The sequence below is a fragment of the Taudactylus pleione genome, unplaced genomic scaffold, assembly GCF_031769625.1.
Source record: "Taudactylus pleione unplaced genomic scaffold, aTauple2 ptg000585l, whole genome shotgun sequence".
NCBI lineage: Eukaryota > Metazoa > Chordata > Amphibia > Anura > Myobatrachidae > Taudactylus > Taudactylus pleione.
The window spans coordinates 4,971,404-4,994,243 of record NW_028284987.1 but is presented as its reverse complement, the minus strand read 5'-3'; the positions used below and the strand labels follow the sequence as shown (position 1 = coordinate 4,994,243).

The following is a 22,840-nucleotide window of genomic DNA, read 5'->3' as shown; positions in this document are numbered from 1 at the left end:
GGACACTCCCATAACACGCCCATGAGACAGCCTTTATTACATTCACTTCAGGCCACCTCCCATTCACCATTCATAGCCTGACGCCGCAAATTCTAATGGCAGTATGTAACAATGCGTCTCTACGTACACCCAGGTGAACTAATGCGCCATTGTGGTTTTCAGGACTTTTCGCACATTTGCAGTAGCAGAAAATCTCTCAACTGCACATACTGTACATTGTCATGGCCTCCACTTCTGAATCAGGCCCTAGCTGCTACCAGACTTACTGGCAAATAACAAAAAAGAAAATCTAGAATGCGTATGATTCCTGCAGTAGCAAGGTCAGTGTCCTTCGTCCTGACAATCTCAATTAATAACCTTAATTATGCGGCGGCTATAAAGGACACAACACTACTCTGGTACGATATTATTGCTATGCACTGTAATTCTTTTTCTCTGTAAACATTCCAGTATAGTGAGTAACATTCCAGCCAAAACGTCACTTTAAAAAAAATAAATAAATAAAAATATTATTTGGAAGAGCAGAAATTCTCTACCAGGAAAATTAGTCTGGCACTGTGAAAATCAATATTCCTGATTGTATATCATGAGCAACTGACACACATGTAAAAGCAGTTACAAGCAAGGCCAGGGGGTTAACACGATCATTCCTACAAAGAGGTTGGAGCCCTCAATTTTGATGTAGGAAAAAGCCATTTGAAAGAAAAACACATTGGTGCCAAAAAGACGCTTGCTTTCATTATCTAACCTGAATTGCTAAAACATAACAGTACAAATCTGTTTAGTTACTATGGCCCGTATTCAATTAGTTTTGCCTCGGCGAAAAAGTTCCGCACACCCAACTTTTCGCCTACATCGCGTGCTTTGTAGGCGAAATCTTATTGTGCGTGTTCCCGCTTTTCGCCCTATTCAATTACTAACCAGGCGAAAATTGCAAGCGGCAAATGCAGAACAGGCGGAAAGTACTGTCAGAATGGGGGAAATCAATCTGAACTCCCCAAAAAGATGCACTAACATTGGGGATCAATGTAGAAGTGTTCCAATAGCCCTAATAAAACTATTTGGGGTACTGAAGTTGTTTAAAATCCTTGTTATTAGCATCCTTGTAAAAGTGGTGAAGAATGGCATTAAGCAGTATTTTTGGGTCAAAACAAGTAGTCTTGTCAAATTTGGGGTACAGTACTTGAAAATGGGTGCTAGCATATTTTTATCTCTCTAAAGCGAAGTTAAAAAAACGTGAAAAACACACCTGCAATCCTAAAAACACCAGACCCATCGTTGCAGACACCTAAGAACGCTATTTCGCTAGTTTTTATGCTTATCCCCCCACTTTGTACTTTTTCACCCCCAAAATGAAAGTACTTTTTTGGGGTGTTCTTATGTTTTTTTTCCCCATATTTTTTGACACAGTTGTCCTTTGGGGGGCTGTCCCATGTTTGCACCCCAAAATAAAAATGTTGCACTTCTTTTCTCCTGCTACAGTATTCATAGGCTGTAGCAAAAATTTTTATAAATTTGCCAGAGCATTACACGGAATTGTAAAATGTATTTGCATAAAGAGACTGAGAATTATCTGCTCTTTGTTTCTGAATCAAGGTTTACATTGATCACTCGGAGGATAATTACTAATATTTTAAAGTAATAACTTAAATTAAATGAAGATATTCTACTGTTAAGCTTTATTTGGTTTACACCAAGCCTTTAGCTTTCCCTTGTGTGGCGTTGCAGAGAATTGAACAGTTACAGTCTTCTCCTTCAGTTTACTGCATATTTCCTTAACCACTTGCCTGGAGTGCGATCACATCAGGCCGGGCTTTCCCTGACATGGTCACATTTGATGTGACCAATAATAAATGCCCAGTGGGCGGCTTTTGGAAGATAATCTTCCAGCAGCCACCAATCTCAGAGGCTCCTCCCCCTGTGCCGATCACTGCTAGCAGAAGAGATCGGCCTGCCCAGTGCTGGCGCACCCCAACCCGGCGGCTGTAAAGGAGACGGAGCAGTTGGCGGGCAAGTAAATCAAACAGCCAGCTGTCCTTCTCTCCTGCCACCTGCTGCCTAGCTAAAGACAGCTGGAGGTGCAGCCGCCAGGCAAATGGAAAAATACAGCCCCCCCACGTCGCCTTCCCCCACCTCTGCCAAGCTAGAGGCAACCCGGCAGCTGCAGTGAGGAAGGAGCAGATGCCGGGCAAATAGTCAGATGTAGCCCAATGGGATAGGGATGGTACACTATATAGTATACTAGGGATAGCCACTGACCATCGGTCTATGACCGATAACAAGTGGATTTTCCATCGCTGACGAGCACTGATGTTGCACCACCGATGGCAGCCCCAACCGATGTAAGGACACATCAGTGGCTGCAGTCTCAAGCAATTGAAGATTTTTATTGATGGTTGCTCCATCGATGGTACAGCTGTCAATAGCCATCACTACAGTATACCATTAAAATAGCTATTTTAATGGTATACTGTGTTTAAAAAAAATAATTATATACTGTGTATATATATATATATTTATTTTTTTATTTATTTTCTTTTAGAAAATCATGTTGGATAAGTTTTTAAATGATGTTCTTGACCTAATTCAATCATAAAAAAAACCTGGCAATTTCTGAGCAGTTCTTGGGAAAAATATTAGCCAGTTAAGTGGTTAAACTAACTCTTGAATCTTGCATCTTCCATTTATTCTGTGCTGATATAAATATAAACAAAAACAGCTGGTTCATACCCAGTTCAAGTAAAGAAATCCAGCTCATGCTGAACTCAGGAGACAGCAAGCCATTCAGGTCAAGTGATCCTGCTGAAAGATTACCCTTTGTTCCTAATAACAGAATGGATCTCATACAGATAAGCACTTTTGCTGAAATCGCGGCAAACAGCCCCTGTTGGCGCGCCAGGTCCGTGTGACTCTGCTTGTGCCAAGAGCACTTTTTGCTTCTTTTTTGGATTAAAATTTGTCCTAGTCACAATGCGATACGACTAAGACTCACCACGAGACTGCACTGATTCATTTGATAAGCAACACTAGTATATCTAAGTGTGACTGAGAGCCGTATTCAATTTGAGTCGAGCCGCGATACTTTTTCGCGTCCCGGACTTTTCGCCTACTTCACCTCTTTTGCAGGCGGAAAAGTACAGCGAGCGTGGCCGCTTTACCCCATATTCAATCTGAAAGTACGCGAAAACGGGACCCGGCGAAACTTAAACAGGCGGAAAGTACTGTCAGTTTTGGGGAAATCAGCCTGACACGCCCCAAAAGATGCTCTGACATGGGGGTTAGCTTTGGTTACCCCCGATTTGGCTTGCTGAAGGTATTTGGTGTTTTTAAACGGGCTGAATAGCTGCTAAATAGCGTTTTTCTATACGTCATGCAGAATAGTATTCAGGAGTATTTTTTCTAGAAAATAAGTTATCCCAGCAAATTTTTGGTACTTGAAAATGGGGGTCTGCATATTTAAAAGTTGCTAAAGTGAAGTTGAATAAATCGTGAAAAATCCACCTGCCGCAAGCACCTGCAATCAAAAAACAAATGGGGCAGACTTGGGGACCACTCCAGAGTCAAGTTCGCTAGTTTTTAACTTTGTCCCCCAACTTTTATTTTTTTCGCCCCCAAGATGAAAGTGATTTTTTTGGGGGTGTTAAGTGTTTTTGAAAACATTTTTGACACAGTTTACCTTTGGGGGACTGTCAGGCTGCAGGGGGGTTCCCGCAACGTTGCACCCCAAAACCCCAATTCTGCACTTTTTTCCGCCTGCTATTCATAGGCAAAACTTTTTCGCCTATTACAGTGCATTGACTTTCCGCCTAGGCGGAAAGTCTTTCAAATTGAATACGGGGTAAAAGCAAAACAGGCGAAAATGACGTCATCGGCGAACAAGTATTGCAGATCCGGACTTTTCGCCTCTCTGTATTATATGGCTGTCACTGATTCTCTCTGCATTATATGGAGGTCACTGATGTTCCCTGCATTATACTGTATGGTGGTCACTGATGCTCTCTGTATTATATAGAGGTCATTGAAGCTCCCTACATTATATAGATGTCAATGATGCTCCCTACATGACACGGCGGTCACTGATGCTCTCCGCATTTTATACGCAGAGGATGGCTACTAACTACTTGAAGGGGACGCCGAGCTGAGTCTTTGCCTCAGGTCACAGAAAGGCTAGCTTCACCCCCTCTTCCCTCAGGCTCAGCAGCACTCCCCAAGTCCTCCTCTGAGAACACACTTTGTATGCCTATACTTAGGTGAAGCCATTTGCAGAGTAGAGCTGTGGACCTAGGGAGTGGGGGGTTCAGCTGCTATGGAGCACAACAATAAACTATGGTGCCACTGGTCTGTCAGAGAAATGGGTGCAGCGGTGGGTGAATGGGGAGGGTTCTTGCAGGTTACAGAGAGATCCCTCTCTTACAGTTAAAGAAAATAGAAAGGAAGAAAAAAAACACCAAAACAGCAGATTTGAAGACAATAGGGGCTGATTCTGAGTAAAGCAAGAAAAACAAACAAGTAACCTTGCACCATGTTAGAACCATGCTGCACTACAGGTGGGCGGATTTAAAAGGTGCAGAGAGAATTAGATTTGAAAGGGATGTGTCCTAGCTCAGATCTAAATTACAGTGTAAATATAAAGCTGTCAAGCATTTGTGGGTTACATGCAAAAGCAGCCAATATTTACCCCACATGCAAAGACAATAAATGTATTTTTGCACGTCTTGCATTGCAACATGGGTTGTCCAGGTGCATAGTTACTTGCTTTTTTTCCCCTACAGTAACTCAGAATTAACCCCAATAAGCTTCGGTGTTAATTTCCAAATGATAAGGAGTCTGCTAAGTAAAAAGAGGGAGCTCAGGATGTTTTGGAAATATGGGAAACAATATTTGATAATAAAGAAATACAATGACAAGAATTTCCTATGGGTTCAAAGTAAATTGTGGGAGTGTTGTGATAACTGAATTTTATGAGCCTGAAGATTACTGGGGTACTGGGAGTGCTAGAACAGGAAAGGGGCGATGCCATGAATCTGCAGTCTGGTATTTAGCTTCGTAGATCCAACAGCTATGCTAATGCTCTCCAGCAGACTTATTCTCGTATGCATATATTTCACCTTAAATCCATATGTAAACCAGTTCTATTGTTACTCACGTGTCTCAGAAAAATCCATGACCCTCTGATGCTTTGCTCATGTCTATTTAATTACTTGCCATGGGTCTGATACATCCCACTTCTTATTTCTTTCCTTATTACATTCCAGTGTGGATTAGAGCCTTCTGATTATTGCTTATAGTCACCCTGCTCTGTTCACTTGTTGTAGAATACACTGACGGCCTGATTCATTACCGATCGCAAATGCGATTACACGTGCGATTGGCCGACTGTTGCGTTCTGCGCATGCATTGCAAGTGCGCGATGACTCCACTGCGATCGCAGTAACTACGTAGACCTATTGCAGAGTGATTGACAGGATGTGACCATTTGGGGGTGGAGACGAGGGGGTGGTTGGCGAAACACAGGGTGCCAGTGCGTTTCAACGCCATTACAGAGGCGTGCATAAATTAGCCATTGCGATGCCATACGCAGCTTGAGCTTTCACTGCGTACGATGAGATTAGCAATTTCTGAGTAGGCTCAGGCCTTGTGCAAGTGTGAGTGAGGCTCCGATTGTACTCGATGTTACCGATGGTTTTGCAAACTTGCAAAGCATTACGGATGTGTGTAAGGTAATGTGGGCGTCCTTATGTTAGGCTGTGACGGCATTGCGAAACAATCATTATCATATTTAGTTATCCCTTATATGTTTACAGTATTAGGTATTTCCTCATTCTTTCCTTATATTATGTATTATTTTTTTTAGTATCATTAAGCTGTTTACCTACTTGACCTTAGTATTATTTTTTGTGACCTTTTACTTGCTGGCACTGGGCAGCTTAAGCTATAAACTGATCTGACTCAACAACTTTACATCAGCTCTGTGTTTAACCATCCACAGGCAGAGAGAAATACTCATAGCATCTGATACTAAAACTTGTTGGCTCCCATGATCTCCACTACAACCTTGAAGACAGCGGTCCTGTTCTCCATGTCTTCAGCATCAAGCATGACACAAAAGAAACCCTGGACTACACACAGCTGCTCTAAAGTGATAAGTAACCAAAAGTTGCCTGTGCACAAAAGTAAAATCCTTCTCTAGAACAGTAGAGATGTTTTTGTTCCGATGGTATTGTTTTTAATATTTGATGGTGGTGGTCCGATGTTTGTCACCATCAAATGGAAATTATTTGATGGTGTTCCAATGGTTGTATTTTTTTTTTTTTTTCATTCCTGATAGCTATCCCTCCCCTGGCTCCTTCCTGGTTACTGTGTCTGCCTCAGACGTGACCCTGCTCAGTTCCTCACCCACCACCCTATCTAAGGCTGCTGTTAAGCAACAGGAGGACACATTGCTATCTCTGACTGGCTCTCATTATCTCATAGGGAAGGCCATCGGAACAGTGTCCATCGATGGTTATCATCTATGGTGAATCATCAATGGTTTGCACCCCTCGGTGAACACCACTGCGATGGGGAACAGTGGCCTGTAGGCTAATCAAAAACAGAAGTGGGGCTTAGCTGGCAACAGGGGGCGGGGTGGGGCTAAGCATCATTCCATCCAGATAAAAAAAAATGGTTTCCCATTCGTCCATCGATGGCAGAGAACCATTGACTCTCTGCCATAGATGGTAAAACTATTCGACATTGGACATAAAACATCAATGATTTAAAATCTTGGATGGTCGATGTTCATCACTACTGTCTCAGAGAGTAAATCAGGGCATCAGTTAGTCACTCACTCACTCAAACAGCGCAACAGTTTTTCTGTGACTTGCTTCAGTAAAATCGTCACTCCTCGGCTCCCTTTTGTCACAGACCAATGCTGTATAGAATAGTGAAAACCCCATCAAAATGTGTCCAGTGGTTTAAGAGATCACGAACGAACAGACAGACCCCTAAACTGGGGACTTTGGCCCTCATTCAGAGCCGCTCGTTGGCGGCAGTACGCTCGTTCCGAGCGATGTTCGCACATCTGCGCATGCGTATGGTTTTTAGTACGCATGCGCGAACCAGTCAGTGCGGCCGAAAATCGTTTGTACGCTATATAGCGAGTGCCTGCTATTTTGAGAGACAGAATGAGGCGTATGTGGGTGGTAACAGGGGAAGGTGCTTGAAAACGGGGGAGTGGAATTCGAACACAGGCGTGCTTAAAGGTCAAAACGGGCGTTTTAAGGGTGTGCATAATTAATCCAGCAGCGTCATTGACCCCATCACTTGGTTTTTTTAAACTCAGAACTGCTCGCAAAATAGCGGTTGAAAAAACCAACCACAAGAATAGCGAGCAGTTCATACGCTGTACGATGTACTCGATTAATCTAATAAATAGCGGACATGACGAATGGTGCGAGCGGCCAGGGGACATTTTTATCAAATAAACGAGCGTATGGTTTGCTCGCTCGTTCAGACTTAGAGGTGTGAACAGACTGCAATGTGCGAACGGATCATTTGAATAGCCACCCCTTGTTTTTGAACGAACAACCGCAAATAGCGAACGGCTCTGAACGAGGGCCCTTGTTATATGTTTACTGTATGTATGTGTATGTATATATATATATATATATATATATATATATATTTAAAAAATCATTTTTGGTGCAAATTTGTCTTTAACAATTATGGCATAATATAATCCAGACAATGTGGCACGATAAATGCATCCTAATGTACCTGTCAGCCATTCTTTTCCACTTCAAGAGTTGCACACTGGGCTCATCAGCAACAGGAAGGTCCAGCCTGTGTTTAAAATATTTGATTATCCCTTGTTCCTCCAATAATATGGGCACACGGTAAGTAGAAGAGACATCGTGAACAAAAATGACCTGGAAATGAAATAATTTATTTGAGCAGACATTGATAATAATGGCTGTATGTACAAAACAGCAAAAAAAGAGTTTGCAAGCTGAATACGTTTCAAGCCTGCTGTCTGAAATTTACTGTATTAAGCTTTTCGTAAATGATAACTTAATTATTTGTTTTCTATAATAACATTTCAAAACATGTAAAATTAAGTAGAAAATAACATCACCCTCGCCTTACCTATAGGTGTGGGTATTTGTTTATTTATTTACTTAGCTCAACAAATGGCATATCCAGGGGTTAGTATTCAGTTATGGAAGATCTAAAGATGCTGGTTTATTAGTGAAGTCTGGGGATGGAAAGCATGTTCTCCAAGTGACTTTAATCAATGAACTGCTCTTAATCAAGGAACTCCATGTCCCATCATGCCTTTCTCCAGTACCAGAAATTTTATACAGGCATCAATCAACCTAAGGAGACCTCAGATAACTGCTCTTGTTTGTATGAAGGCAGTGAGATATGGAAACCCAAATACTGGGAATAAATATGAACAAAACAATTTGGCAAAGGGATTAAAAAATAATTTAATACTCTTAAAATACATGCAACTTTAAATCAAGCATAGAAATGCATTTGGCACAAAAATGCAGTCATGTGCAGTCCTATGTGAAGTCTCCTACTAAAAATTTATTTTACAGATATGTGTAAATAAAACTCTGACTTATCTCTAAGGGCCTGGTGTACTTGCTGCTATACATGAACACAGTCAAAATACTCTCAATTCAAAATACAGCCGCAACTTGTGCAACAAAATTTATATAAGTCACATTAATGCCCAACTCTAAAGCAGGCTGTATGGCGTGTATCAATCGGCGGTTCTACAAACTGCAAACTTTCGGTAGTTTCATGGTGTCATCATGTGTTCATATTTTGCGGTGAGAGTCGAGGACCTGCAAGTGATCTGCCTCCAAAAAGGGGCATTTGCGTCTATTTTAGGGTCAGCATCAATGGGTCGTAAACGTAAAATGCGACTCTGTCGCCATGGCTTCTGATGAACATGCGCAGTACAAACAAGTGCAAATTGCAGGGAGAAACAATGAGGATCTTTTACTAACCACAATAAATCTGTAGATATGCAAAACATTTAATGTTATACAACTACGTCCATTTTATATCCTTATACAGGGGAAGTGGCTCTACAGAATATAAAGGAAGAACTGCAGTTCCAGATGGGAATGCCTATACCAGGAAAAGTAAGATGGTGCTTACTATCACTTTAAGCCCTTTAATAACTAACAACTATTATGTTAATAAATTACAACCATTACGTTTTTCTCGTATGTGAACATCTAGTATGTGTTACATAAAATTGTCCATTTTCAATGTTTGTATATAATCTGTATATTGGTGCTTTCCTGTATAAGTGTGCCTACTGTACGTCGTGGAAAATATTGTCCAATTTTTACCACCTCTCATTTTCCAGGGGTAAAAAAAGAAACATAAAAAGCAACTCCAAAAAATGTGCATTCTCCACCTCTTGAAGCTGGTTTAAATATTTTTGGCATAAGTATTTTATTTTTGTATTTGTGTGTTATATGAAGAGGGCTCAATTCCATAATCTGCTTAACTCCTCCCATGAGGACCGAATATGTCCACCTGCAGCCTACCTAGACACACTTAATCATTCACCTTTACTTGCACAACTAGGTGTATGATGTCTCAAAACATCATTCACCCAAGTGGCCACTTTGCTGCATCTTCGTAAATTATCATTTGTGCTTCCAGATCAAATATGTATAACAACAGTTTTAAGTATGATATATAGCACACTTATAAGCATTTAATCAGAGACGTTTTAGATCTCATAAGTACTGTATTTGTTTCTCTACTTTAATTTATTTATAGGATACATTATTGTATGACTGTTTTATTTTATGGATCGATCTGTCCCATGGACTAACAAATTTAAATCAGAGTTCCTTATAAAATAATACCATGATACACAAAGTTTGTGTGCGAGTTTTGCGGCTTTGCCTACATAGCCGATAATACATAATAATAAAACAAATACACTGTGCTTCTTGTAATGACCTTCTTGGGACACCTTTTAGACATTTCCGAAAGAAAGAACGAACAGTTTGGAGGATATATACATAAGTAAACAAAGATCAAGTTGGTTGTGAGAACTTAACTTACACTTGGAACTGAATGAGGGCTGCTGTCACACGGGAACAGTTACAATCTTAAGGTACAACATGCAACATTTTCTGATGATTGCAAAGTGCTCCGAACACTTATTATATCTTCCAGACCCGAGGTTAACCAGTGAACAGTGTGCTGCAGAAGTAAGTGCCCATTCCTGGTCTGTCTGACTGGAAGCCTGCAACAGCTTTGGAACTAGCCATTAAAAAGTATAATTTTTGCAAATACCAAATGCAATGAACCTGTTGCCAAGTCTGCAGCGACCCTGCACAGATCCCATACTTTGCAAAGGTACCAGGGGGTAAATTTACTAAGCGGCACTTTTTAATGCAGCTGCAATATTTGCCAGGATTTAAAGGGGCAATAATATTACAGTTTTAAAAAAATAGGCGTGATTTGTATTTAATATTATTGTCACTATAAATCCAAAGGCGAAAACCGCTAAAGATGCAGAGACTTTGAAAGGTGTCACATCGTGAATTTACTCCAAGGCCTTTATATAGATCCATTTGCTAAAGAAACCACTGACCAAGCCAAACTGCATGTTTGTAAAGACTGTATAGTGAACACATTTTACATTGAGCAAACTGTCACCGAACATTGCACAGACCAGGCAACTCCTAGCACACGTGCCAGACATAGCATACGGAACAGTTATAAGTGGCACGCCGAAGATTTACCAGCTAGGGTTATATGTGTAATTTCCAGATTTAAATTTGGACCTTAATATTTTGTAATTAAAAAAACTATTTATATACTTAGGTAAAGATAGTAAACAATAACAAAAAGTGTAAACTCACTGATTTACCTATAAGCTTAGTCAGTATTAGTCTTGCTGACTGCAGCCAACTCTTTGACCCACAGCCCGTAGGGTCAGTCTGTTTTCTGTTCTATGACAAACTTAGCAAGGAGAAGCGAGGGCCAGGATCCCAATAAATGTACTACCTTCAATATTAGTGATGATAACATTCCTTTGTTCTCACTGTTTTTTAATATGAAATTGAAGATATTTAGTATTTAAATTTGTTTTTCAAATTATTTATTTAACTGTGTACTGTTTTACTTAAAATGTATTGCAAATCTATAAAATTAGAAATTTTTTTTTATAAATATAAATATAAATATATATATATATATATATATATATATAATTCCAAAGATATTCAGGTGGCATGTCCTGATGAAAATTCTGCAATAGAATTGAATTGAAATGTTGACGAGCGGAGGTTCTGTGTTATTTTTTTTTGCATATTCACTCTGAGTACCACCCTGAATATCTTTTGGAATTATTGTATGTTATAAGAAACCGGAAATCGTTGACATTTTGGAAGTGGTATTAGTGCCGAGTGTGAATATTTGTAGGGTGTGAATGTGTGTGTGTATATATATATATATATATATATATATATATACACATGTGTGTGTCAATCAGCAAATGATAAGTCACCACGTTGGCGTGCATGGGACATACATTCCGCATGGTTAGTGGACACACAACATTGATGCTGGACACGGGACACCAGTGTCAGTGGCTGCATACATGAAGGACATGGCTTGGAGGAGCTTCATGCTGTTTAACCTGGGAGGGGTGAACCGGTCCCCGCACTTCCCTAGGTGAGTCCATCACCAGGGTCTGCTCCAGTTTTTGTCATCTGACGTCATCATCTTGCCCAGAAATCCAATACGGCGAACATCTACAGTACTGTGTGTTTTATGGAGGTCTTAGATTATTGTGTGTGACAATTATATGGGTTGTATGAGATCAATGTGTGGGAGGTGTTATATAGGGGTATGATTAATGTGTGGGGGGTGTTTTATACTGGTATAAGATTATTGTGTGTGAGGTGTAGGGTAATCCTTTGGCCAAGGCAATTAAGGCTTTGGCCTACATATAAAAATAGCTTGGTGAGAAGACATTTCTTAGAGAGCTCCACAGAGAAAAGAGCTAGAGAAGTGCGCATAGTTACCCGTTAGATACACTTTATTAGATGCTCATTAGAGTTATACACTATATTAGCGAGTGCATCTTATGAAATTTTTAAAAAATTATCCTTCTGGTCTAAGGTAACATCTTCTGACAGTGAACATATCCTTTAATAAGTGAATTATCAAACATTTAATTTAGCAAGCTCTAAAACAGTAAGCAAATTCCATTAAATAAATCACCTGTTCTGGTTCCACGTGGCAAAACATAGAAATCTTCTGTTTCACAGCCATCTCAATAGGTTTGGTACTCCTGCATACAATCTATCACAAGATAATTACCAGCAATCAGGACTCTTGACTTTGCATAATTTCATCACTACAAGGTTTGTGCCACCGTACATTTCTGAAGCTGCATATATATGCTTCATTATAGCCTCATCTATAGTTATTAATTATTGAATAACAATCTTATTGTAATTACACCTGGCAATGGATGACCAATTTACAGCTGATTAGGAGAATAGGATGTGATAGCCCTTTGGAATAACAGTGTAAAGCCAGGTACACTGGACAATGTGTACCGGGACGATATGTCGGCCTGGGGATGTAGTTTGGAAGCCGACGGTCTAAATCCCGACCGCCGGCCAGACATTCTAGACCCGGTGTGGTACTAATGACAGGCGTCTAAATCTAGACTCCTGTCATTAACCAGACGCCGGAAGACCGACGCCCGGCATCCCGATCGCAGTGATGCTGGGCGCGAACAGCCTAGGTGGGGGAGGGTTAGGTTTAGGGCTTCCGGGGGGGACTTAGGGTTAGGCACCCCCCGGGAGGTTAGGGTTAGGCTAGGCGAAGGGGGGGTTAGGTTTAGGCACTTAGAGGGGGAGGTTAGAGTTAGGCACCCCTAAGGAAGGGTTAGGGTTAGAGGGGGGAATTAGGTTAGCGATACTTACTTTAGGGACGATCGGGATTTTCACCCTTGCTGGGCTGCCGCTGTTGGGATCTGGCGGTAATACCTACTACACACGTCGGCCTGTTTGGCCGACATATCATACCGCGGGTACACATTAGAGTCATGTTATGAACGACAGAACCACCACTTGTTCCGTCCTTCATTAACATGAATGGGGCCTCTTGCGATATCTTCAGGTTTGATGTGCAGCACATCAAACCTGAGGAAGTTGCAAGTGACCGCGGGAGCGTGCATATTGTATATACACACTGCACGATATGCTGTTACGATTTAGCCATTCGCTCCAGTGTGTACCGGCTTTAGTCCTTCCTCAAACAGCCAGACACCTTAGAGAGACACAGTTAATTTTAACAGGAATGTATTGGATTTACCAAGTCTGGAGATAAGCCAAGTCCCCTGAGCGCTCGAACACTGTTCTGTGTCGGTTTCGTCTTTTGTTCTCCTGTAGCTGTCGGCTAAACAAAAGTAACAGTTTAATGTTATAATTTCCCATTCATTCACATTCAGTATATATGTAGGAACATCATAAAATTCAAGGGTAAAACCAGCAGTATACTATGACAATAATTGAAAGTACTGAAGTGGGAGATTCTAAAGTGTTAGTATACTCTATAGTGATGCTATAATATTTCCATCATCCTTATTTTTAGCCTAACTCACAATCTCACATAAGTAGGTTGATATTATAACTAAAATGTGGGCTTGATTCAGAGCTGTATGCTAACTCAATGGTCAGCGTACATCTCTGATATTTAGGGCTCTGCACAGGCGCAGGACCCGTTCTGCGCATATGCAGAACGGGTCCTGCGATCTCGCTCCCAGTCCCCACTCTCCGCAGATCGACTGACATGCTGTGGCATTTGGGTGGCGGAGCTGGCCAACGTTCCCAGAAAAGGGGGCGTGTCGTCCCCGTTTTCCGGGAGTGATGAGGCCTGGGTCTACATCGATGAATGCAGATTTCCTGGCCTCGCAAGTGACCAGGCACCGGTCAGGTGGAGTTAAGTTTCAGCTTACGCAGCCTGGCCAATGGAGCACCTCCTGCTGCATTTCCATTTTGTTGGATGGTAAAAAAAAATATATAGCTGGCACTATATACTGTAAGTAACTGTCAATAAAAAGAATAATAATAATAATAATAATAATAATAATAATAAGAAGAAGAATAATAATAAAAAAGCAGTTAGGCAGATTAGTGCAACGTTGAATGATCTGTTAAATGATTGGGCAGCACAGATGGTGTAATGGTTAGCATAATTGGCTCATGAAAAAAAAAAAAAAAAAATGAACCCTAGTGTGTTAGTATGTCTGTGAACATGTGGTAGGATAATATAGATTGTAAGCTCCACTGGGGCAGGGACTGATATGAATGGACAAATATGCTCTGCAAAGCACTGCGGAATATGTGTGCGCTATATAAATAACTGGTAATAAATAAATAAATCTGAGCCACTGAGAGAAGTATGATAAAAATGGAATTAAAATTAGATTTAATTGGTTAGTTGAATATACTTTAGGTGCAAGGTGTTTAGACTACTTATGTCCCTGATGGCGAGCTCTAAAGCAAAAGCTTAAAAATTAAGTCTATTTGATCATAAGTAAAGACAACAATTGAAATGCTAATTCCATGATTGAAAAAAGATTTGTACAAATGAATTCTCTTGCTCCAACATGCTGAGCCTCCCTTATCTTATGTAAGCAATGACTGTACTCATCCTTACTGATACCGTATGTAACATTGTATGAGAAATAATTCTCTTTTTGCTCACATTGACTTGGTTGGGACATTTGTTGAGAATTGGTTACTTTTTTTGTCTAATGAAAATCAATAAAAAGAATTTAAAAAATGAAAAAAGAATCCCCGGCCCCTATCTCTGTGGTCCCCTGATGAAACTCAATATGAAGGAAACGCGCAGCAGAGCATTAATGATCCTGCCATAATGTTCTTCTGCAACCTACTGCCTTTGTGGAGAATGAACCTTTACAGTAGATCAGTCACAGGGAAGAGTCTACAAGTTGAAGGAATGGAGTTTAAGGATGAAAAAATGTATACACTGTAAGTTCTCTTTTAATATGTCTGATGACTCCAGTAAAGGTAAATTATGTGAACCCTGTATAATATGTATTTACCTCCACATTTTCCTGAAGAGTATTCATTTATATACTAGAATAAATGTGGTCACAGAATAACTGATCCCTGTGAATACCCCACCGGCATTGGTCATAAATACCAACACTATAAATGCTACAATTTTATTGCGATGTTTTTTTATGCACATTCAGAGGTACACAGACAGGGGCTAAATATGACTCTGAATTACTAATGCTTCATCCAGTATTCATACTAATTGTCATCACTATATATTGGCCTTAGAAGCTTCAATCTAATGGAAGATACATAAATCAATGCAAGTTAGATTATCAGATTGTAAAATCACTTGAGCAGGGCCATCTTTCCATTCTTTGTCATTCCTGTTTATGCTGTGTTACGCCATAATCTCCTCAATGTACAGAGGTGCATAACAAGTTAGTGCTTTATAAATAAAAGATATACAACTAATTTCTAAAGACAGATAGTGCTTAGCATGTAGTGGTAATACTATAAAAAATGTTTGCTTATATTACAAATATGTTTCTCTTACCACATTATGAATTTTTGCTGCTGTGTTAAGGTGGGTACACACCTGAAACATATATCTGCAGATCGAGTGATCTGCAGATATATCTTTAGATGATGGTCGTTCATACACACTGAACGGCCATCATTTATCCGGGAGCCGCGGGTCACGCTAGCAGGGAGGCGGGACGGGGGCGGAGCCACCCCCCTCCTTGCATCTGCCGCTGTGTATGCACGGGTGGTCTGCAGACCGCCCATACACACTTGGCGATGGACAGATAATGTCTGCAGACTTACCTGTCCATCGGCTGTGCAGCACAGCCAGTGCGATATGTCTGTGAACCACGCGGTTCACAGACATATCGCCTGTACACACTGGCCGACGGCCAGCAGATATATTGGCCGATCAGTTTATCGGCCAATATATTGGCCAGTGTGTACCCAGCATTAGAATGCAGACCTAATTGATACTGCTGGTGTTATAACTACTGCTGTTTATCCTCATAACTGACAGATAAAAATAAATAAATAAAAAAACACTTCATTGGTCACCTCGTGAATAGAATATTTCCTAATAAAAACTCATCAGCTGGACAAATTGCTTGTCCACATTGAACAGCATTAACGAGCAAACACACTTGTTATAATTATCCTCTAATCTGGAATTGTTAAAATAATTTATTTATGTAGACAGGATGCCTCCTAAGCATATCAGTTGTTTTAACAACCTGTTAATTCACAGTGTGACAGTAAAAATTGAGTAAACATATATTGTGGTATTCTTCAGAGACCTGTTTCTTGTCACATAGCTTTGAATGTTGGTGCACAGCACCAGTGAACTATGGTTTATTGCACAGTGCTAAAGATGCTAGAAGACTATGAAAGCCCTTATAGCCCCAGAGGTTAGCTTTGGTTCATTTAAGGAGAGACATGTTCTTTAAAGGGAAAATCCACTATAATAAAAACCTGTTTCGTTAGACCTCTATACATACTTGGAATCAGTGGAACTAGCTGAATGATAGGACATAAAGCATGAATATAGCGTATCTCCTCAAGGGATGTATATAACAAATTCATGTTTCCTATTCATGCAGAAAAAAACGGTACTGTTTAATTAATTTATCATCATAACGCTGTTATGTTTTAGAAGAGAATTAAAATAGCAAACAACAATAAGGCCAGTTGTAAAAACAGATTATCATACAAACACTTCTTCTTGCAGTGACCACATGTGTGTTTAAAAGTAATATTTTAAAAATTATCACTTTTGGGGCCCAATCTTTCTGCCAATTAACTGTCTGCAACCTCTAAGCAATCCCCAGATGACAGACTTTTTGTTGACTTTTATGATAGTTTCTGTTTTTATTCCTTTATTATTTAAAAAAGACTGTTCTGTTTTTATATTTTGTGCATATCAATTTGTTATCACCATTCTTATTCAATAAGCATTGTGAATTTGTCATATTATACTTAGTTTAATAATGTACAATCTTTGTGTTTTTAAATAATTAATTCATCAGATAGGATTGGTTTTATAATTTTACATTTGCAGTAAATAGATTAATTTACAGTATCTCTGTTTATATTAGTTTCCAGTTTGGGATAATTTGGGCCCTACTTGAAGATTTTCTAACAGTGTCAGCTCTTGACCTAAATCTTAGTTATAGTGAGATATAATATTGGGAGATATTTAGTGACTTTTATAAAAACCAGACATTTTTGTTTTGATTTCAAACCAACATGTATAGCATGCCTAGCTGTGATTAGTCACGGCAACACTTTTTAGTATACTTTAATACCTGCAATAAATTATGCATTAAAGAGCTACCAAACTACAGAAATAATCTGAAGAGACTCATACACATACTGTAGGCGTGACCAGTGACACTACTGACTTGGAATAAACTATCATCCAATTATTTGTTATTTGAGTCTTTTAACCCATATCAACATTTAGGGGTAAATTTACTAAGAATCGAGTCTGGGAGAGTTTGCAAACTCTGGAAAGTTTGGGCATATTTCCCCACTTGCAAATTTACTAATGTAAAACTCGGGAAAGAGATTTCCTTTGCTACAGGAAAATACTGGAGAGTTAGCAAACTCGCTTCAATTCACCCCCTCAAAGACTAACCAGCACCGGACTTGCCAGCCAGTCCTGGTTTTTAAAATTACAGGAAACAAAATGTGTAGGGTTCCACAGCAATTAAAGAACTAGCACCAGGCAGCAGGGCCAGACCTGGTTTTAAATATAGGGAGAAAAAATTTGAGTGAGGTTCCCTTATATTTAAAGCCAGCTCTGGACCCTTTCTAACGGGGGACTGATGCCACAGCCAGGGGAGCCCTTTCACCGGGCCCCCCAGCTGCAGCATCAGCCCTGACCGCTAGTCAGCACAGGCCAGGGATCCCTGGGGAGTTGGGGACCCCACAATAAAGGGGTCCCCCTCTCCAGGGCACCCCTGGCCTAGGCTGATAGCCCAGGGTTATCCCTACCACCCCTGTGCGGTGGGTGGTGGGTCGATAGTGTAGGTGTAGTGTTAAAAATAAAATTAACAACATTGTCTTTAAAGTAGAACTGCAGGTCCCAGCAAGTCTCCCCCGCATGCTGGTACTTGAGAACCACAAGTACCAGCATGCAGGGCATTAAGGGGCCGCTGGTACATGTAGTTCACCTGTAAAGAATACAATTTGGTTTACCAGCGAGCACTAAAATCAAAACAGCTTGTTCTTCTTTTCAATGAATAAGTCATATGAGAATATTGTTATTTTCTATGTATAAAAGTAAGCCACTATTTCATTTCCCCCTAACAAAATGGACTTACAAGAACAAAACTTAGCTAACCGAGAGCTGACTTTGGAGTGTTCTAGTACTGTGAGCCTCAGCGATGTCACTCATATCTATAGAAATTGATAGGTTGCATTATAATAGGTATTGGTCATCCCTCAAAATATCTTTCTTCACTATGAGTAGGCACAATGTGTAGGAAGCTATTTTGTCGACCCCAACAAAACTGAGTCTATCTACTAGGATCTAGTAACATCACGAAGGTATGCTAAAAATAAAATACATACCTGAGGCACAAGACTGACATGTATGTTACAAAAGTTCTCTCTCTTCGCCTTGAACTGGAACTGTCTGAAAGCTTCTATGAAAGCCATTCCTTCAATGTCTCCAATTGTTCCGCCAAGCTAAAAGCACAGGACAAACTATTAAGCTTTCCACCTTGTGTTACATGTACCATATTCAGAAAAACACACCAATAAACACAATCACACATACGCAGATGTTGTCATTTCATTTTTGCATTGTCCAGTGCAGACAGCTGGTGTTAACAGCAAACCCTTCAAGATTCAGTTATGCAAGCATCTCCACTATTCATTATAACAGACGTAGGGAAGATTAGGCTGTCTGCAAGAACTACAAGCCCCAGCATACCTTACCAGCCTATGCGTATAGACCTGTTGTTCTACAGCAGAGTATATCCATCTGGCCTGCCTGGAATCATGAACAGTTAACTATTTTTCCATGTAAATCTTGCTGTTCTACATAGCAGACACTCTTGAAACAGGTGATATGAAATTGGCATACTAAACAAACACAGACAATATATTAAAATCATTGCTCATCATTTCAAGAGCGCACACACACCAGAGAGTGAAATCTGGTATCCCTGGAGTCTATTACTCTAAAGTATGCACTACTGTATGCGGAACTTAGCAAACAGGCAGACAATACACAAAGGAATAATAAGACACTGCTTCACAGTGATGATCAGAAGTAAGCTATATTACTAGTACTGCAATTCTCAGACGAGACATGACCTTAATAATGCCTCATAGCTCTGTGCATTTTTCTACAAAACTCAAAGTTCTACAGACCTTAGAGTTAAAAAATGTAAACATATTAAAAAATATTATTAATTAGCTTAAATAAAATATGTATTATTCCCTCTGTTGCATTTTATAGGTGAGTTTGAGAAGGGTCAGAGATCCTATTTCATTTATTCTTCAAAACACAGGACACATGGATGCAATAGAGATGAAACAGTCAAAGATAGAAAAATCGGTTTCAGAGCATTATATCCTTAACCACAGCACAGAATATAAGCGTTATTTTCTGTAATTGCAAATCATATGTACTAAGCACAATCACGGTCATATGAAAGGGGCAAACCATACAGACAAGTTTTTTATTGTGTGCAAATGCATCTACTGTATGTGTCTTCCTCCTGGGGCATACAAAGGTGCGCGCCCAGTGGCGTAACTTCCCACGGTGACACTCGGTGCGGGGAGGGACGCAATCGCCAGCCAAAAAAGGGGCGTGGTCTCAGAGAGGGGTGTGTCCTCCGGAAGGGGGTGTGGCCTCGCAGGCCGATCCTGGTCATAGTTGCCAATTCCGCTTATAACAAGCGGAATTGGGCTTGTTAATTTTGCAAGTTGCTTGTTTTTTAAGGTTGCTAGTGTTTGTTCTGTGCATTGCCGAGGCACCCCTGGCGGTAAGCAAATGTGTGTGTGATTGGGGGGGGGGGGGTTGTGTCTGTATAATAGTTGGCAGTAGCCAGTGGACAGGGTGAAGTTGGAGGGGGCAGGCATGAAGGAGAGGTAAACTAGATGATAGAAATGAGGCAGGTACATGGGGGTAAGTTAAAATTACTGAGGCTGTTAAAAAGAGGGGATAATGGAATTAACATGTGACAGGAATGAAGGAGGTAATTAAAGAGGGGTGACAGAAATGCGGAGAAGAGTCAGGTAAAGGAAAGGTGGGTACACACTAGACGATTTGTTGCCTGGTCCTGCTGATTGGGCTGACATATCGTCCACATCGGCCAGTGTGCAACCACTATGCATGACCCTGCGCACTCCCACGGGTCGTCCATCGTGGACGTTCCGTAGGCCTACATGTAGGGCTGATGGAACGACCCAGATGCCGAAATAGTGGATGGAGCCGGTGCCCGACATATCGGATGTTTGGTCACCACATCATGCAGTATGTATTGATCGCCCGATATATATTGCGTAGTCGTGTGTCGCATCGCTGGACACACACATCGGCAAGTGTGTACCCAGCTGAAGACTGGCAAGGGAATGAGGTATGAAAAGAGGGAGGAGGTAAAAATATGGAGGCTGGTGTAGAGGGAGAAAAGCAATATAGGCAGATAAGGCTGTGCATACACTAAAATATTTAGGTTAGAGAAGAGGGGGAATAAAGGAAGTTAGGCAGGTAGAGAGTGAGGACAAAAAGACACCCCCATAAATTGGGCTTTTTTATTGGGCTCTTTAGGATTGGTTTAGGCTTGTTTTTTTTATTTATAGGTTGCTTGTTTTCCAGTTCACAGTTGGCAACACTGATCCTGATCCCCGGCCTGTGGCAAACAAACTAATCAATGGGATGGTGACGGTGGGGGGTGCAGGAGGTGCGGGCAGCACCCGGCTCCTGTCACTGAGGGGGAGCCTGCACCTTGGTGTCACCCCTCGGAGGTTGACACCCGGGTGCAGGCCACACCCCCCTTGTGACGCCACTGTGCACACCTCAATTACGGACTTTGGACCTGCCCAAGAAAATCACAGTATATGCATTTAAAGATTGTGGTGTTCAAAATGTACACAGTGCAAAAGTACAGTTCAAACTCTAGTATACGATCTCTTTAGGGTCACTCCATTCAGTGTTTTTCTCCTAAAATACTTTTCCTCATTTAAGTGCTAAATTATTATAGTGTCTTTAAATTATTATAGTGTCTTGAGTATATATATTGTGTGCTGAGAGATTTTATAGTGGTTGAAATGCAGTGCCCTGGACCTGCAGACACTGAAAAGGTTTGTTCACCCCTTCAATCTTATATACAGATGTGGGTGTATAACTAGGTGCAGTTACCCTAAACAGTGTGGCACATTGGCTATATGTTGGTATGCAAGACTATCTTGGGGTATATAAGAGTTTGGTATGATGTACTGTACTCAGCACTGGTATTTGTGTGATCCACATTAACGCCTTCACTGCTGAGCCTATTATGAACTGGTTACATTACAATAACAATAACTGTAATAAGTTATGTAGTATCCACACAAATTATATATTATTTTTATAGGACTTTGAGTTTCCAGATAATAGCATTGGTTAGCTTATTTCTTCAAACACTGCAAAACCAATTTACCCACAATGGGCAGAAAAGTTCTTTCCTAATTGAAATTGCAAAATGTGTGTATTTTTTTCATACCACCAAGAAATACTTCAAGGTTTTCGTCAGGGCCATCTTAACATATAGGCACACTTCTGATTCCAAGCAGGGGCGGTCTGGGCCGGTGGATTCTACACAGGGATGTGCGGCTGCTCGCTCTGTGCATAGGGCAGCCAGCATAGAGGCAGGCAGAGAAAGATGCTTCCGCCCCGTACGGATTGTGAATTATAATCAGAGCAGTCACGCAGCATTCTCTACCTGCCTCCCAGACTGCAGCCTCAGAACCGGAATAAGGGGGGTGGCACAGAAGACAAATCCCCCTGGGCCACTCTCTCAGTGGCCCCCCATACTTTAATCACAGCAGCAGTGCAGAGTAGGAACTGCACTCCGAGCTGCAGAGGAGAAAAGGAGATTGAGTCCGTAAGCCTTTCTTTACATCATGTTTTTTTTATGTTTAAACATTGATTTTGTTGAAAGTACCAATAAATCTGAAGGTTTGTTTTATTGACAGCTTTCCTTTTTATTCCCATGACTGGGTGAGTAGGGGCTCCAGTGCATTGCTTTGCCCAGGGCCTAAAATGCTGTTAAGCCGGCCCTGGTTTTCGTGCAGCATGAATCCACCTTTCCAAGACAGCAAAAAGCCGGATTCTACACATTCTAATACAATCTGCACTAATAAATGATAATACGCTGTCTGTTTTTTTAATATGTTTGAATGAATGCATAAAATATTTAGGAACAATATGGTAGCTCAAGAAGACAAACTATTTTCAAAAATATTCAACCTACCACATTAAATGAGGAGACCCTTGTGTTTAATGATGCCAGGATGAGGGAGATCTAGGCATTTATAACCCCACTAACGCAGGACTTCCTAAAGGGGCACAGCTGATTAAAGAGGGGACTCCCCTCTCTCAAAAGAGTTTGCCCCTGACTGCCAGGATGAGTTTGATCGTGCACATTACAGAAGTGTCCTCATACACTATTGCTGCAATCACGCCAAACAGCCCTTGTTGACGCGCCAGGTCCCATCTAAATCAGCTTGCACAAAGCATCTTTTTTGCT

General features: G+C 40.8%; 1 protein-coding gene across 4 annotated transcripts in view; it reads right to left on the bottom strand.

Annotated features, from left to right (window-relative positions):
- CTPS2 (CTP synthase 2) overlaps positions 1–22,840 on the bottom strand; it is a 234,169-nt gene that overhangs the window by 173,973 nt on the left and 37,356 nt on the right. For all 4 annotated transcript variants that reach the window (XM_088453684.1, XM_088453685.1, XM_088453687.1 and 1 more), the window contains 4 exons: positions 18,672–18,788; positions 13,360–13,443; positions 12,256–12,336; positions 7,759–7,910 (listed from right to left, as the gene is read on the bottom strand). In XM_088453684.1, coding sequence (XP_088309810.1) covers positions 7,759–7,910; positions 12,256–12,336; positions 13,360–13,443; positions 18,672–18,788 — 434 coding nt within the window. The remainder of the gene's footprint in view (positions 1–7,758; positions 7,911–12,255; positions 12,337–13,359; positions 13,444–18,671; positions 18,789–22,840) is intronic.